The 16292-nt window shown below is 40.3% G+C and overlaps 1 protein-coding gene across 2 annotated transcripts; it reads left to right on the top strand.

Moving 5' to 3' along the window:
- The first annotated feature begins 108 nt into the window (after positions 1–108).
- Positions 109–9814, top strand: idh3g (isocitrate dehydrogenase (NAD(+)) 3 non-catalytic subunit gamma). Of its 2 annotated transcripts, XM_050065425.1 has the most exons (13): positions 109–219; positions 508–549; positions 2710–2727; positions 3721–3818; positions 3919–4034; positions 4175–4235; positions 4397–4529; positions 6140–6273; positions 6391–6493; positions 7254–7400; positions 7494–7588; positions 7703–7763; positions 8810–9806. In XM_050065425.1, exons 1-13 carry the CDS (start codon positions 139–141, stop codon positions 8909–8911), a joined length of 1191 nt encoding a protein of 396 aa, XP_049921382.1. In that variant the 5' UTR covers positions 109–138; the 3' UTR covers positions 8912–9806. The 2 variants fall into 2 exon arrangements, with proteins under 2 accessions (XP_049921382.1, XP_049921384.1); XM_050065427.1 differs by lacking the exon at positions 2710–2727 and having other exon boundaries at positions 118–219; positions 8810–9814.
- Positions 9815–16292: the final 6478 nt, after the last annotated feature.

Below are 16292 nucleotides of genomic sequence, written 5' to 3'. Positions count from 1 at the left end.
TACTTTCTCCCTTTAACTGTCACGAAAGCTGCCACTCGGTTTTAAAACAATAAATAATTAATTGTATTGACAATAAACAGCTGCCGTGCGAGCACCACGCCTCCTCCTCGTGCACGCGACTGAAGCTTCAAAATCAAGATGGCTGCCCACAGTGCTGTGCTCTCGATGTCCAAAATTATAAATCCTTTCTGGGGTGGACGACTTGGAAATACGGTTAAAGTAAGACAAGACATGTCGCTGTTGTCATATAGGTTGTGAACGCTGTTGTTGTTGTTGTGTGGCCCTAAATGAAAGTCTTTTTTTTATTTTATTCTTATTTTATCTTAACACAAGGTCATATGGTTAATATCATAACGTTACAGTTGAATAAGCGAGACAGCAGTCTGTAGTCCTCTGTCAGAGATTGAGCTGGTTGCGTTAAAGTTTTGCTAAACTGCTTGAACGCTCTAATAATAAGATGCATTCACAAACACCATGTAAACAAATTGTCTTTACTTTGTATTTCAGGTATTTGGAACAACTCTGACAAGTCACAGGAACAAGACCACTGTGAGTGAATCAGAATCTCTGTGGGTTGTTATCTTGTTAGAATGAGTAGCTGTGATTTTGTCCATTTGTAAGTACACCATGTTCCAAATTATTATGCACTAATGCACATGCCATTACAGTCAAGACAATTAAGGATTTTTTTTTTTTATCCTCAGCAGTTATATTATAATGTGGATGTTACAAGTAGCAAAACTATAGATGACAGAGACAGTATCTTTTTTAATATTTTGAAAAGAACTCAAAACCCAGTGTTAGAAATTATCACGCACAATTTAATTTGAGACCATTCAATGGGTCAAAAAGCTGGGATAGGCTCCAGCCCCCCCCCACGACCCTCAAGAGGATGAAGCAGTTAAAAGATGAATGAATGAATGAATGGATGAATGAATAGGTCAAAAAAATAAATAAATGCAGTTAAATTAAAAAGAAAATTACAGATCAAGTAACACATCAAAATATGAAGGCATAGTTCAGTTTTTTTTTTAAGTGGGATTGAATAGAGTACTTATCCATAGACAGTATATTACATTTAGTAGATGTCAGTCAGCACTCTCCCAGTTTGGAGAAGCAGGCCAGAGTCTGACACAGAAGCTAAGCAATGCACTGCTGTGGACGGGGTTAGCAACAAAATGCTTTTTCACCACCTAAAAAAAGGTCCCAACTAAAAAAAAATTCTTAATCATACTCTCATCAAAGCCACCAGACTCCATTGGGATGAACAGTAGTTTTACCCTGCTAAACACAGGAGCTGGTGGTCTACCACTGCTTTGATGAGTTAGTTAGTTTGTGTTATTGTGTGAATGTGGGGAATCCATACTCATCTAAACACCAAAGTAACAAGATAACACAAACAAAATAAGTGAACAAGGCAGCAGCAGACCAGCAGCTCCTTTATTCAGCAATGTTAAATTACTGTTTTTCTTTAAGGAGTCTGGCTTTGAAGAGAGCGATAGGACGGCTTCATTTAGCCATTAGAAATAACTGTATGACATTAAGGTGAAGCAGTGAAAAAAATCTCAATCTTGCATACACTTAAGATGTTATAGATTTTTTTTAGGTGGGACTTTTTTAGGTGATGGAAATACATTATGCTGCTGACCCTTCCATAGTAGTAGATTGCTTAGCTTCCATGTCAGACTCCTGCCTGCTTCACCAAACTGAGGATGCGCTGACCACCAGCTACTGTATGTAATATACCATCTATGGAAAAGTACCTCATACAACAACACTTGAAAAAAACGGAACTATCCCTTTAACATCTCTCTCTATTGAACTTGAAAGTCCAGCTATAGTTTCAGCCTGTATTCTTCTGAAGTATACTGCCACACACCCTTATGGATCTAACTTTTGAGGATGCCCTACAGGTTCTGAGTAGGGTCGAGTTCAGGGGATGATGGTGGCTACACCATGATTTTTTTCTCACCTTTTTAGCAGCCGAGTCTTGTTGGAACAGAGTGGCCTTTCACCAAACATCCAGAATTCCATCTGTCTGGACCATCCAGTATAGCACGGCATGCATCAGTTAATAAAACAGTTTGAAAGTTAGTCCTCATGTATTTCTGAACCCACTGAAAACATTTGTCTTTGTGAGCACTGGTGTGGGGTGGCCAAAATACAGCTTTTTGTAGAGCTGCAAGCCTCTGGAGGATCCTGCAACGATAGGAGAGGTGCTTGGGCCTCCAGAGACACCAGCAGCTTCAAATACCTGTTTGCTGCTCAATAGTGGCTTTTTGTAGCTCTCCTTGTAATACTTTTAGTTTGCTTGACAGAAACTGATACTATTTATCCAAAAAAGATAGGACAAATAAACCAAAGAACTTATTGGCAAAATAGCAACCAAATGTTTTTTTAAAAACTGAAATCATACAGATTTTTTACTTCCATAATAGTTTGGAACACAGTGTCATGGCACTGATATTGCCATAAAAATCACTGCTACTCATTAAACCATTTATTTCTAAGCTGTATGGCTTTGGGTGTAACTTTGGGAGTGGCATGGTACTTTTTGTATCTGTTATAATGTAACCTGGGGGCTGCTGTATACCTTTGTTTCCACCCTCTTGGGGGAGGAGAGGTTATAATGCCTCTGTACTTGCTGTTCTTTCATGTGGCTGTCAAAGTAACTCTTGTGCTTCTGCTTTCCTTGCTGTGCATCTTCAGCAGCAGAGAGACAACATTGTAAGTAGCTGACTTTGATGTGGTTTTCCTGACGACAATACACGCCTCACAAACAAGACAGAACATTCCCATTTTATACTTGGACTGTGTGATGTAGAAAAAGACAGAAGACCTTCTGTGAACACTGATGTACTTCACAGTGTCAGTAATGTCATGGGATTTCACATGTCAGACAATTAATCGATGTATCCGTCTTGGCAATTCCAGTGTCATTTTAGCTTAAAAACAAAATTGTTCCTGATTCACAATATTTAAAAAAAGTCAAATATGATGACAGTGATCAATGATAAACAACAGTAGTATATTGCTTAACCCTTAATAACAATCAACTTTTTAACTGCTTAATGTTACCCTTCCAGTCTTCCTTGGTGCTTTGGCTTTGTAAAACTTTACTGGTGATTTTGTATTTTCTAGTCCATTTACAATAGTTTTTTTTCCCCTCCATTTCACTGCGGTATGAAAACTGACTTTCACAAATTAGAAAATTGCTTTATTAAATGGCAAGTTACTGCAGTGTTTTGTTCTGAATTCCATAAGAATTGCAGTGATTAATTGATAATAGATTAGTTCTCAACTATTAAATTAAATGCAAACTAATGTGATTATTAAGTCAAGGAAAAAATGTCCAAATTTTCTGATTCAAGCTTCTTAAATGTGAATATTTTCTGGTTTCTTTCAGATTCAGATTCAGTTCATTTATTGGTCTCCTTAGAGAAATTTGTGCAACTAACAAGCAACTGAATGTTAATGGTAAAGGATGAACTATCTGAAGAAGGCGTCAAGTCTCTGCATAATGAATTTCATATTGTACTTGTGCTAGTTTAAAAGTGGTAGGTTGGAAATTAATCTAAAACATGTAACATCACATGGTAACATATCAGCAAAAATCTATGTAAACATAGGTGATTTGTAGTTGTGTTAAGACCTCAAAAACAATCATGTTTTCCTTTAGGTTCAGTGCCATTAATAATGTATAAAATGCCAATGTTACAGCCCCCTCCTGCAAAGTATGGAGGCAGACACACTGTGACTCTCATACCTGGAGATGGAATCGGCCCAGAGCTGCTCAGTCATGTCAGAGAGGTTTTCAGGTTTGTTGGACTTAATCTAAATTTTAAAAAGATCATTTCAAAGTGTTGACTACAGGCAGGTGAGCTCTGTTTCACCACGTGGTTTGTTTTGATGCTTTAGGTTCAGCTGTGTGCCGGTGGACTTTGAGGTGGTGCATGTCAACTCTGCGATGGAGACCGAGGATGATATCAACAACGCCATCACTGCCATTCGCCGTAACGGAGTTGCCCTTAAAGGCAAGCAAGCCCCTTTGTTTCTGTGTCACAAGCTGAGCATGGACACATGAAAAGCACACCACAGCTGTGAGAAGTATGTAGTTTATTATAAGAGCATGACATAGAAGTTTAACTGTGACATTACTTAACTGTCCTGATAGGTAACATAGAAACCAAACATACCATGGCGCCATCTGTCAAATCCAGGAATAATCTCCTACGGTAAGAGTTTTAAAGAAATATTCAGGACCTCTGATATCTATCTATCTGTCAGATAGCTTACATGTCTTCTATGATTTGGTCCTTCATGTCACTTGACCCCTTGTTTTTTTCCTCCAACCCCCCCCCACCCCCACCCCCCCCTTTGTTCCACGTATCAACAGCACAAGCTTAGACCTGTACGCCAATGTGATGCACTGCCAGTCGCTCCCTGGAGTCCAGACACGCCACAAGAACATTGACATCATGATCATCAGGGAGAACACAGAGGGAGAGTACAGCAGTCTGGAGCACGAGGTCAGACAGAACAGAAACAATCAATTCTACTGTCTGCTGAAACACACGCTTAAACTCCCTCCTTTAAACACTGCTTTCCTGTCTGTGTCTGTCTTCCCTTCATCTTCTTGTCTTATTATTCTCCATTGAAATGGGAGTTAGGTACCAACCATACACTACTGAAAGTACAGCATTCATTTACTAAGGGAAAAACAATGGGCCTCAATCACCAACTGTTCTTAAGAAGAAATTTCTTCTTGGAACCCACTTATGCAATTTTCATGAACATTCTGACATTGATCAATGTTTTCTTGTTTGGGATTTGCCTAATGAATGGGAGTCTGATTGTGTGGTCCCAAAGGATGTTTGATTTCTTTTTTATACCCATATGAGCTTTATTCTACCGTAGTGTTCTCAGTTATAAAAAAGAAAACGCACCCATATACTCAGAACATTCCTCCGGGTGCTCTCAATATCATCGAGAACAACTTTCCCATTTCATTGTCTTATGTCATCACATGTTGAGTTGTAGCACTCTAATTTTTGGATTTGGGAGAGACTCTTAAGGGCTGATTTATGGTGGGGCGCTCAACACTTTTGATGAGTGACGCTCAACAAAAACTACGTATTTTTGACACTGTCCTTTCATGTCAAGCATCTGGAAAACTTTGTTATGTCGTGGATAATGTCATGTTTTGTCTCACAGTATGATTGGGCGGTGTTACTAACGTCAGCATGGGGATATTAGTTTTCATTCCACACCCACTTTAACGTGGATTCAGCCTCTCTGTCCACAGCAGCAGCCATCTGTCAGCAGTAGCTCCTGGGGAGCTCAGAGGACAGTGGTTGGCCAAACCGCCATCACCAGCCTGAGCTACAGGAGACATTAACTGAGCCAAATTAGTTTTCATGTCAGCTTCATGGGAAGAACAGTGTTTCTATTTAGTATTTAATGATTTTATTTTCCAGCTCATGGAAGTGAGTGATGGGAATTTTCTCTCACAGACAGACTGCAAGCTGATCAATGAATGTACGGATAATTAAATAAAATCACACATACAGTGGGATATTTGTGTGGCTTAAACAGCTGTCTGTGCAGATTATGCTTCACTAAATTTGAGAGAAATATACCCAGAGTGTAAAAAAAAAAAAAAAAAAGCAAGGCAAATTGAAAACAACATGCAACTGTTTAATTTCTGTTGAGCGACACTGATTAAAAGTGTTGAGCTTCCTACCATAAATCAAGCTTTAATGTTTGATATTTTTTTACTATCTTAGACTGCAGGAATCACCTGTATGTATTTTGAAAATGGCCGCAGTTCCCCTTTAAACAGACTGACATTGGCCAGACATGACAGAGGCACATTAAATTTCTTAGTTGCCACTTTATGAAACTTTTAGAACAATAAAAAATTTGCACAAGCCTAAAATGGATGTTGGTGTGTGGACAGCGATGTGCAGTTACAGCCTTATGTTACCTTTTACACAGAGGAAGTATCCGAGTCAGCTCTACACAGTGACATACGCTGCTTCACACATGACTCAAAACAATGTTATGAAATTACTGACTGCACCAAATAGTTAAATGTAGTTGACATTTGTTGGTCAATCTCCTTCCTGTCTTCTCTTAGAGTGTATCAGGGGTAGTGGAGAGTCTTAAGATCATTACCAGGAACAATTCCCTCAGGATCGCCGAGTATGCCTTCAAGCTGGCCAGGGAAAAAGGTCGTCGTAGGGTCACCGCCGTACACAAGGCTAACATCATGTGAGTTACTTTGAGGCATATACATCATGCTGGAACTGTTTGGCCTCCTGAGTCTTACATAATACTCTGAGTTTCTTAGAGCTACAAAAATTGAGTTTGGCCTTATTGCTCCAACAGGAAGCTTGGCGATGGCTTGTTCTTGCAGTGTTGCAAAGAAGTGGCCTCTGGTTACCCGGACATCACATTTGACAGTATGATTGTGGACAACACCACCATGCAGGTAATGGATGATTAAATTTCATGACTCATGAGACCTGTTCACACAGGACTAGTGTTATCGGGGGATCTTGTGATGTAGAAATCACCACCACAAGTCTGTGATTTGTGTGTAGCGTTCACACAGGATAAACAAAGGGTCATTTGTAACCCCACTTTAGAAAACACCAAAACCCTACACAGCACCGTTAGCGTGTATAAACAATGTTAACCTCCTTTTTTTTTCTTTTTTAATTTTGGTTAAACAAACAAAACCAAGTCCACCACACTTTGTCATCCATCTCATCATCTGTCGAAATTTTGCTCATCTGATGGTTTCAAGCTTGCTCTTTGTGCAAGCAGGTCTCTGTACGCTGTGGTGAGATGAGCCTCCTGCACCCAAAGTGCTGTCAAAACTTTCATTTGTAATTGACAACACAGCAGCCGTAGTTTTTGACCGGGGAAGAGGCAGTAAAGAGGTGCGGAGAAAACAAAAAAAGCTAAATACAACCCAAAATCAGAGAGATGTGTATTCGCACTGGACTTATATTATCACATGACCTCTCTGTTTGGCAAAATATGGCAGGTCATTTGTGGTGGAATTTTTACTTGACAAATTACAGACATGGCAGATTCACACTAGATTAATATCACAGACAATCTCTGCAAATATTACTAATTACTAGAGATCCCAAGGTAAGACTGGTCTCGTGCGAGTACAGCTTTAGTTTGGAAAAGTCGTTTCTAAATTATTCACATACTGCTTTGTTAATCTGTGTCTTTAGCTGGTGTCCAAGCCCCAGCAATTTGATGTGATGGTGATGCCCAATCTGTACGGGAACGTGGTGAGCAACGTGTGTGCAGGCCTGGTGGGAGGGCCTGGCCTCGTGCCCGGTGCTAACTACGGCCGTGACTATGCTGTCTTTGAAACGGTGAGTGTTGGGCAGTTCATGGTTAGTAGGACAGTGTCTCCTCTGTGTTTTGAAGAGTGGAAAATACTGTCTGATATATTGTGACTCTCTCAGGCCACAAGGAACACAGGGAAGAGTATTGCGGACAAGAACATTGCTAACCCCACTGCCATGCTGCTAGCCAGCTGCATGATGCTGGACCACCTCAAGTAAGCTTTTCCAGATAAAATACTTGTATTGCACACCTGCTTGTGGTTCTGTCTGAGTTGCAATGCTGTCACTGTGGTGTACAGTAAATAATTCTTTTACCTGTGCATCTTCAGGCTTTATGACTACGCAACTATGATCCGAAGTGCAGTCCTCACCACCATGAATGAAACCAGGGTAAGTCATCCTTCACTGACAGGTCACTCCCCTCACCTGTCTCACTGCCACAAAGCTAACACGCTTTGTTGTGTTGTGTGAGTCGGCCCTGGTGGCAGGTCTGGCACGCTTCCCAGTGGGCATCACAATACATTCACACAAAGCAGCATCGTTCCCTTTCAGCATCACAAAGCTCTTATGAAGTGCTGCGCTGCATGGTATCTCGTTTTACATTGTTTGGCACCGACATTAATCACGGTCCTTTAGCTCATTCAAAAACATGATCTGCTTATCATCCAAGGCAGCAGACTGCTTCCTGCTTTGGCAGCATTTTTGAGAGATATGTGATATGTACTTTATTTAAACCAATCAGTTATCTTGGGCATTACAAAGCCCAGGATGCAGTGACAGTGCCTTTGCAAAATTGTGTCAGGGGGAACTTGTTTTGGTGGAACATTTGGATTTGGTGAGGCGAGCACTGTCATTAAAACGTTGAATTCTCCGCAAATGAAAACACCGCAAAAACAAGAGCAGATGTCGACCGTGTGATTCAGCTTTTACTGATTGAACAAGACAAACATAATTGGAAAATTGGTACCCTTAAGGTGAAGCCTGACTATACTTCAGCTCCAGAGGAACTCACTGTACTGGTTAAACAGATGATGAACCCAGGCGATTTCCTGGCTGTATGTGGCTCTTGCAGATCGTTATTAGATGATATCACAGAAACTTGTGAGAAGTGAAACAGATGGGCACATTAGTGAAGTCAGTGGCACTGACGCACATTGCTGCCAGGGTGAAAGATCTGGCAAATCGACTCAGAGAGGAAGTCTATGCTTTTCTCAGGTGCATTCACAAGTAGTCGCCTTATTGTATAATCCAAATCTTCATCAAAACCTGCCATTTTCAGTGTGTAGATTGTTCGCTCGCAGGTTCTTGTTCCAATAGCAAAGGGGATTTCGAAACTGTAACATGCATAAAGCAGATCTATTCGATCATCTTGGACCATCATTTTTAGTTTTTTTTTTTTTTTTGAGCATCCTGTTTGTTTTTTCTTTTTCTTGCAGTTGCATACAGCTGATATCGGGGGTCTGGGCACCACGTCAGAGGTGGTCCAGTCCATCATGAGGATCATCCAGAGTAATGGGCAGCTCACGTCTCCATCCTAAACACACATATCAATCACAGGTGTGAGTGTGAAGAGGTTATCCATGCATGTCTGTTTCCATGGCGTCGGGTCATAGCGCTGACCAGAACGTTTCCTTTTTTTGTTCTTGTTCACACGGTTTACTGATCACTGTACAAACAACCTTTTTTCCACACACCTGTGAGTTTGGCGTGTAATAATGTCCTTGATGAGACAGATTTTAAAACGGTTTACTTTTGATCAAATTCCAGTATCATTATACTGTACGGTTATTTTCTGAGTTCATCAAGTTAAAAAATTCTGTTCTTATAAACTGTTATGAAACATGAAAAGGCATCTCTTGTTAAATGTCACTGGCCTGCCACATGTTAGGGTGAGAAATACTTAAAATATCCTAACATGCACATGCATTTCCCACTCTGCCTTCTCCACTCTGGATCATTATTTATTCTCCAAATTACAACTACGTTACAGCCTTTTAATCAACCAAAATGTGCTATGATCGTTAACGCCTTACCCTTATGTGTCATACTGTAACTTTAATATCAAGGTGCCTGTTATATGTTACATGTTCTGTCCTGTGTGTTCACATCAGATCAACTGTACATTAAAAACTGTAATGTAGCTATTTCAGATATACTGTATCAGAGGAGGTGCGCATCCTGCTGTCTTAAAGTCTAAGCAGACAAGAGCTCTTAAAGCCAGACATGAGAAGACTGCTTTTATCATAACTGTGGGCGGATATATATACTGTATAACACAAATATTATCAATAAAGAAATAATCTTCCCTATTGTGATGTTTTTGGACAGATGTTTGAATATAAACGTCTCTCGAATGATAAATAGACTTTCAAACTATATATATGTACACTCAGCATATCTGGGTGTTTCTATTATTTTGTGCACCCTAACCTTTTCTTTAAGATGTACCCCCGCACCCCTGTTAGATGCACCACCCTTCCTTTGAATTCATTATTAACTGAATATTAGTTATCGCTGTTAAAAAATGTTTCTTGTAAAACTTTTATAATATTTAACAATATTGTTGCAGCATTTTTTTATACAATGTAACTCTAAATGTTTAGGTTAGTTTGGTAAAGTTTGTATTTTGTATTGCTAGTGGCAGAAGCCGGACGCTTAGCTGTTTTAACCACATGGCCATTACTTTAAGCTAACTGTATAGTAATTAATTTTAGTTATCTTTTCTAGCTATTTATCATTTACTGTTATCTGACTATTCAAACTGTATATTCCTTATTTTAGCCTTTTTTCCTTTTTTTTTTACTATTTACACATTACTTTCAGCAAACTGTTTAGATTTCTCTACCTGCTTGGTAACTACTTTTTACCCACTCCAGTTGCAATACATTGTGTGCAAGTTACAGCTGACTCGGTATATGTATATATATATACATTTTTTATTTTATTTTATAATCAAATTGTTATTTAAAAGTGGTGTTCACATTTGTTGAGCTACACCACAGTATTTCCATACCACCCCCCCCACCCCCCCCCACCCCCTCTACCCCTGGTTGGGAATCAGTGGGCTACAGTTCAATAGTACCACAAACTAAATCCTTAGAAATGATCATACAGTTGAATCAACATCTCTTTACAACTGAACATTACAGCTGTCATGAAGGTAGGATTCATGGCAGGACTACTATATGAGACTGCATTAGTTTTGGCAGTAGGTGTACCTAATAATCTGGCAGCTGAGTGTGTAAAGTCTTTATACAACGGGAGTTTTTTTATGCTGAGATCAGTAAAGATTTATCTTGACTCTTTGCCTCTGTTTTAAAGACAGAAGCTCTCTCCCGGCCTCCGGCTGGGGATAATGATTATTTCTCTCCAAATAAGACAAAGCTCACTGATCCTTCCGTTTGTTTTACAGTTTCAGGCTCCATCAATGTCTTGCATGCACCATCGGATGACAAGCTGCTGTTTTACATTTCATCACTAGGTGGCAACACCACTGTCTAGAGTCGCCACTACACTGTAACCCTGCAGCAAATTGAGCTCAACTGTTTGTGTGTGCGCTGTCCGTTACATATGCGGTGGATCACTGTGTGTCTGTGTAACTGCACTGACAGTAGTGTGAAAAAGCTGCAGGGAAACTTGGGATGCAAGAATCTCTGGCAGGCAGATTGTTCCACACAATTGGGAGCATTAAGATGATTCTTGGTCTTCTCATGTGATTTCTAGGAATCAGGTTCCTGGCCTCAGACGATAAGTTTCTAAGACAAACGTGAAGAATTTTGGCTTTACTCTCTGTTGATATTATCTGCATTTAACATAAAACCAAACCATTTGTTATAGTTCCACCTGGTAAAATCAAGCCATCCATTATTGTCTCATCTTGTTTTGTAGAAAACTCTGATCACACGGTCATTTTAAGAAAAACTGCCAGGGTCATCTGAGCCAGCAGCTGCAGGAGGAGGAGTAGATGGATGTTAGGCATCATTCAGCAGTGACCTTCTGCTTACATACATTGTACAAATAATCCCAGTTCGCCTCTCCTTCTCCAGTGCGGTCACAGGGACACATCCCATTGTGATGGCACTGTCCAGTTTGTCATGTATCTAACTCTGTGGGAAAGTTACAAACTGTTTCCTCTGTTGGAGCATTTGCGTATTGAGCAAAGAAATCCTTGGTGATGAGGCTCCTTTTTTTTTTTAACGTCCTTGGAAATCAACAATCATACATAATCATACAGTGTGTTGTGAAATGTGCAGGGAATTACTATGTGTGTACTTTGGCCTCTGCCAGCTGGCCGTCTTTGACCGTTTTACCCCCTCTCCATTCATGTCAGTTCTTTGCTCGACAGAGATTTAGAATCAATCACGTTTTGTTTTGCTTTCTGTAAGAGGTTCCCCACTCCGGGCCAGCTTTTTCTAATTGTCTTCCTCCACTCACTGTTTATCTCACTGTACCTTACGTCACCTCTCATCATTGTACGTGGAGTTACACACTCTCTCCACTGTCAGTCCTCACCTCTCAGCCCACCCCTCCCTCTCTCTTGAGCTGCTGCTGTGTCCCCGCTGAGCCCCAGCTGGAGCCAGGCCACGAGGCAGATGCTCGGACATTTGTGGAACGAGGGAGATATTGCAATGAATCACTGGCCATTTGACCTTTAGGGGCCACCTTTCAGTCCTTGAATGAACCTATGAAGAAGCTAAGATGAACTGTTTCCATCCCACGCCCAGGAAATTTACTGGTACCAGCTGCTAAAGAGACGCAGGCAAATAAAAAAAGAGATTGAGTGGAAAATCAAAATGATAAAAAATAATAAGAAATAAATATGACTGCACAGGATAACTAATACACGCATGGTGAGTAGCCTTGAAATATAAAACTATGTAAATATTATCACACAAAGTAGTAAATGTTATTGCACAAGTCGGGAAACTGCACAGGAATGTTGCACAGTATAATCTAAACAATATTTATAGGTATATTTATGACTGTATATTTATATGTGGCGGTGTTTCTAATCTGCACAGCTTTAGCTGTAAGAGCTGCCTTTTAAGGGTTGGTCACCGCACTACCAAAACAAAACAAAACAAAAACACAACAAAACAAATAAATAACCCCACCTTACTGAGCCTTGCAGATGGTTTTGGTTTTATGTGTCCAGCAGTTTTACAGATATCTATTCCTAAGGTTTGTGCTGCTATTCTTATACAAATGAGGTATCGAAAAACAGCATTAACTGGAGCGGCATCACTTTTCTTGTGCTGCCTTTAGACGCCTTACAGAAGTATTCAAACCTTCAATTGAGCAAATTGGTGCAATATCTGTCAAAAACACAGGGAAAAGGGCAACGAGCAACTTGTTCCCCGAATTGCAATATAAAATAGTAGATTTAGAAAATATTTTTTTAAAGCTACGGGAAAAAAAGTAAAAAGCTAGAGGAAAAACTACATTTGTAATTGTCACAATTAATTATTTTAAATTTTGTTACATAATTATAATTTTCAAGCTCTTTTTTCAGGTAATTTCCTTGTTTTTAACTTTCTTTCCTTTTTTTAAAATTTATTTCCTTGTTTTTAATTTTCTATTTTTACTAAATTCTTGCTAATTTCTAATTTCATCACCCATTTTTAAATCACATTTAAAAATGTCAGTGCAAGCTTTTTAAAATTGTATTTATTTTACCTTTATTCTACCAGAGAGATAGAAAGATAAAAATCTTTTGAGAGACTTGGCCAAGGTAGCAGCCCTGCAAAATCCCAACATTTAAAAATACAACATGCACAACATGACAAAGTTCACAATAAAACAGAAGAACAGCTATTAACACAGTGGCCTCTCAGGAAAAACAACCACATGCCTCCGTCAGCACGTTCTTTATGATGCCCTTAAATTCATCAATAGATTTAAAAGTTTCTATTTTAGAAGTTTGTGCAGATTAGTCCGTGCCCACGGTGCTTAGTAGGAACATGCCGTTTTCCCCACATCTTTCAAAACCTGCAACACATTAAAAAACAACCACATGGGGAAGCGTAACTGGTAACGGCCAGAGCCAAAGAGCACAGAGGTAAGCTGGACGTTTATCTTGTAGTAAAGATTTGTAGATAAAAATATAGTAGTGCAATTTCCTGCAAATGGTCAATGATGTCCAACCCAACAAATCATAAAGAATGCAGTGGTGAGTAAGGGATTTTGCCGTTTGTAATGAAGCGTACAGACGCATGATACACTGAATCATGGCCCCATAAAATGGAGGAGGCTGCATGCGTATACAATATGTCACCATAATCAATAACAGACTGAAGAGTAGCTTCCACAAGTTTTTTTCTTGGCACTGAATGTGAAACAAGAGCTTCTTTTTCCCAGAATTGGTGTCCCTGATGCTTTGGATAATCCACAGAGCTCAAAATAGTAAATAAATGGATTATCCAGAGCAATGGGAACGTGAAAGAAATGTTGCTGTTGAATCATTTAATGTTTCGATACTGTCTGCAGCACAAACAAAATTGTATTAACCTCCACTGTATTGGGGTGAAGGCTGACATGCAGACAGATATCTGAAAGCTGCATGGCAAGATGTTACACAGTAATAATTTTTTTTTCTCATAATAGTGAGTTTCAAATGTCCCTCCCTGCTGTCTGGTGTCTAGAATGTAATGAAGGAGCATGCTTGACCGACCAGGTTGATAAAGGAAATTTCTGTGACGTTATTTTATGTAATCTCCCTTACTTATCCCTCATCATCCAAACTCCAGCCATATCTGTCATCATCTACACTCATACAAGTGTTTTATCTTTCAAGCACTCACTAAACTTGCATCTGCTGGCTGCTTCACTCCTTCACCTGCACCTCCTCCCTACGTCTGCTTCATTCCTTTCCTTCTCACGTCTTTTTGAAGCACTCAGTTTAGTATTTTTCCTCGTATTTCAAAGGTAAATGCTAATCTGAAAGGTTGAGTCAAACCACAAGATATGACACTGATATAAAAGCATGAGGTTTTATTATTGGCCGCAGCTCTGTCCCAGCTTTCTCCTGATCATTTCCAGAGTCCTCCTCTCATTCCTTCTCTCATTCTGTCACTCCTTCACACACACACTATCAGTCCAGTGTAATCCAACATCCACTGGGTAATTTCCACATCGTATGAACATGCTCCCTCCTTCTCATGTTGATCAGCTCTGCTATGCTACGCAGTACGCAGTGCATTGCAGGTGATCACAATCAATCAACTTGCCTCTGATCAGGCTCTGCCGAGCACAGCTGCATCCAGTCAGCCGGCCCTGCTCTCTGTTAACAGCTATGGCTTAGTTACATTAAGCTACGTCAGCGGTCAGCTATTCTCCATTACTTGGGCCTGGCCGTGTGTGTTTTTGGCTCTCTGTGTGTCCTCTTGGCTTTCTGTTTACAGGGACTTCCAGTGTCTTCCTCAGCAGTGACAGCCCCAATCAAAGAAGAATTACGAATGAGTAGGTGCGAGAAGTTAAGGGTGATGTTTGCTTGGCAGAAATGGATGTAGAAAGGAGGTCAAGGGAGATGGCATGCAGAGGACTGAGAGGGAGAGAGTGCAGACTTGGCTGGAGGTGAAGGGGGAGTGCTGAGGGTAACGGGCTAATTGAGGGTGGGGAGGATGGAGAGGTTTTGTTTGGGAGGAGGAACAAAATAATATATAGCTGATATAGTTTGGTAATCAGGGAGTTCACTAGACAGTTAGCTCTTGAAACACTTCATCACCTTCTTATCTTTGCATGGAGAGGAGCCAGTAAAGCATCTCTTGACTCCTGCTTGCCTCTTTATCAGGCTTATTTTTTTGCACCAGAGGGTTACCACCTAGTGAGAGCACACAATCCTTAAAGGGAACGTTCACCCCAAAATCAGAAATACATATTTTCCTTTTACCTGTATCAAGGTAGACTGTTTTGGTGTGAGTTGCCAAGAGGTAAATAGACCCTCACTTGCACAGCACCTTTCTAGTCTTCCAACCACTCAAAGCCCTTTAACACGACTTGTCACATTCACAAACACGTTCACACACTGGCAGCCGAGGCTACCATACAAGGTGCCACCTGCTACTCAGCTCAAACACACTCACACACTGATGGAACAGCCATCAGGAGCAATTTGGGGTTCAGCATCTTGTCCAAGGATACTTTGAGAAGAGCCAAGGATCGAGCCACCAATGTTCCAATTAGTGGACAATCTGCTCTATCTCCTGAGCCACTGCTGCTCCGAATGTTGGAGATATCGGCCGTAGAGATGCCTGCCTTCTCTTGAATATAAAGGAACAAGATGGCACTCGGCTTGTGGAGCATAAAGCAGCAAAAAAAATTGAGAAATTCAACAGTAATGTCTCCAGAAATCATGACCCGCTTACTCAAGATGATCCACAGACCTTGTTGTGAGCTGTTTCACATTGGAACGGTTTTCTTCCTACCAAACTACACTTACGTTTCACTATGCATAAGGGAGAGTACGTCTACTCATGGACCAGAGGCTTGTGCTAATGACAGCGCGAGGTATAAACGTTGAACATATCCTCATACAACAAGCTATATATCTTACGAATTAGCGCCCCATGAATGACGTTACATTTAGGCAAATAAAGTTAATTTTGTTAGGATTAGAGAGAAAAAAACATGGTTAGGTCGCTTTAGGTTAAGGCCTTGACTCAAAGTTCACTCAAAGTTTGCATGGTTCTGAACACTGGCCTCCTGGTGAAAGCCCTGAGGGAAAGTCCCATGTTTTGTGTCCCATCCATCACCGCTACCTGCATCTTACTCCCATCAGTGTATTGGTCATCTCTCTCGTAGGAAAACGTACTGACAGTGCATGAGAACAGCCTGAAACATTAATGGCGTCCGCCTCAGCTGAGCTGTAATGTTAGCTGTCTTTGGTAACAGTATGGAACTATTAGCTAAAATGTTATTGTT

Source organism: Epinephelus moara, chromosome 16 (assembly GCF_006386435.1).
Source record: "Epinephelus moara isolate mb chromosome 16, YSFRI_EMoa_1.0, whole genome shotgun sequence".
Taxonomy (NCBI): Eukaryota; Metazoa; Chordata; class Actinopteri; order Perciformes; family Serranidae; genus Epinephelus; species Epinephelus moara.
This window is presented reverse-complemented; position numbering and strand designations above follow the sequence as displayed.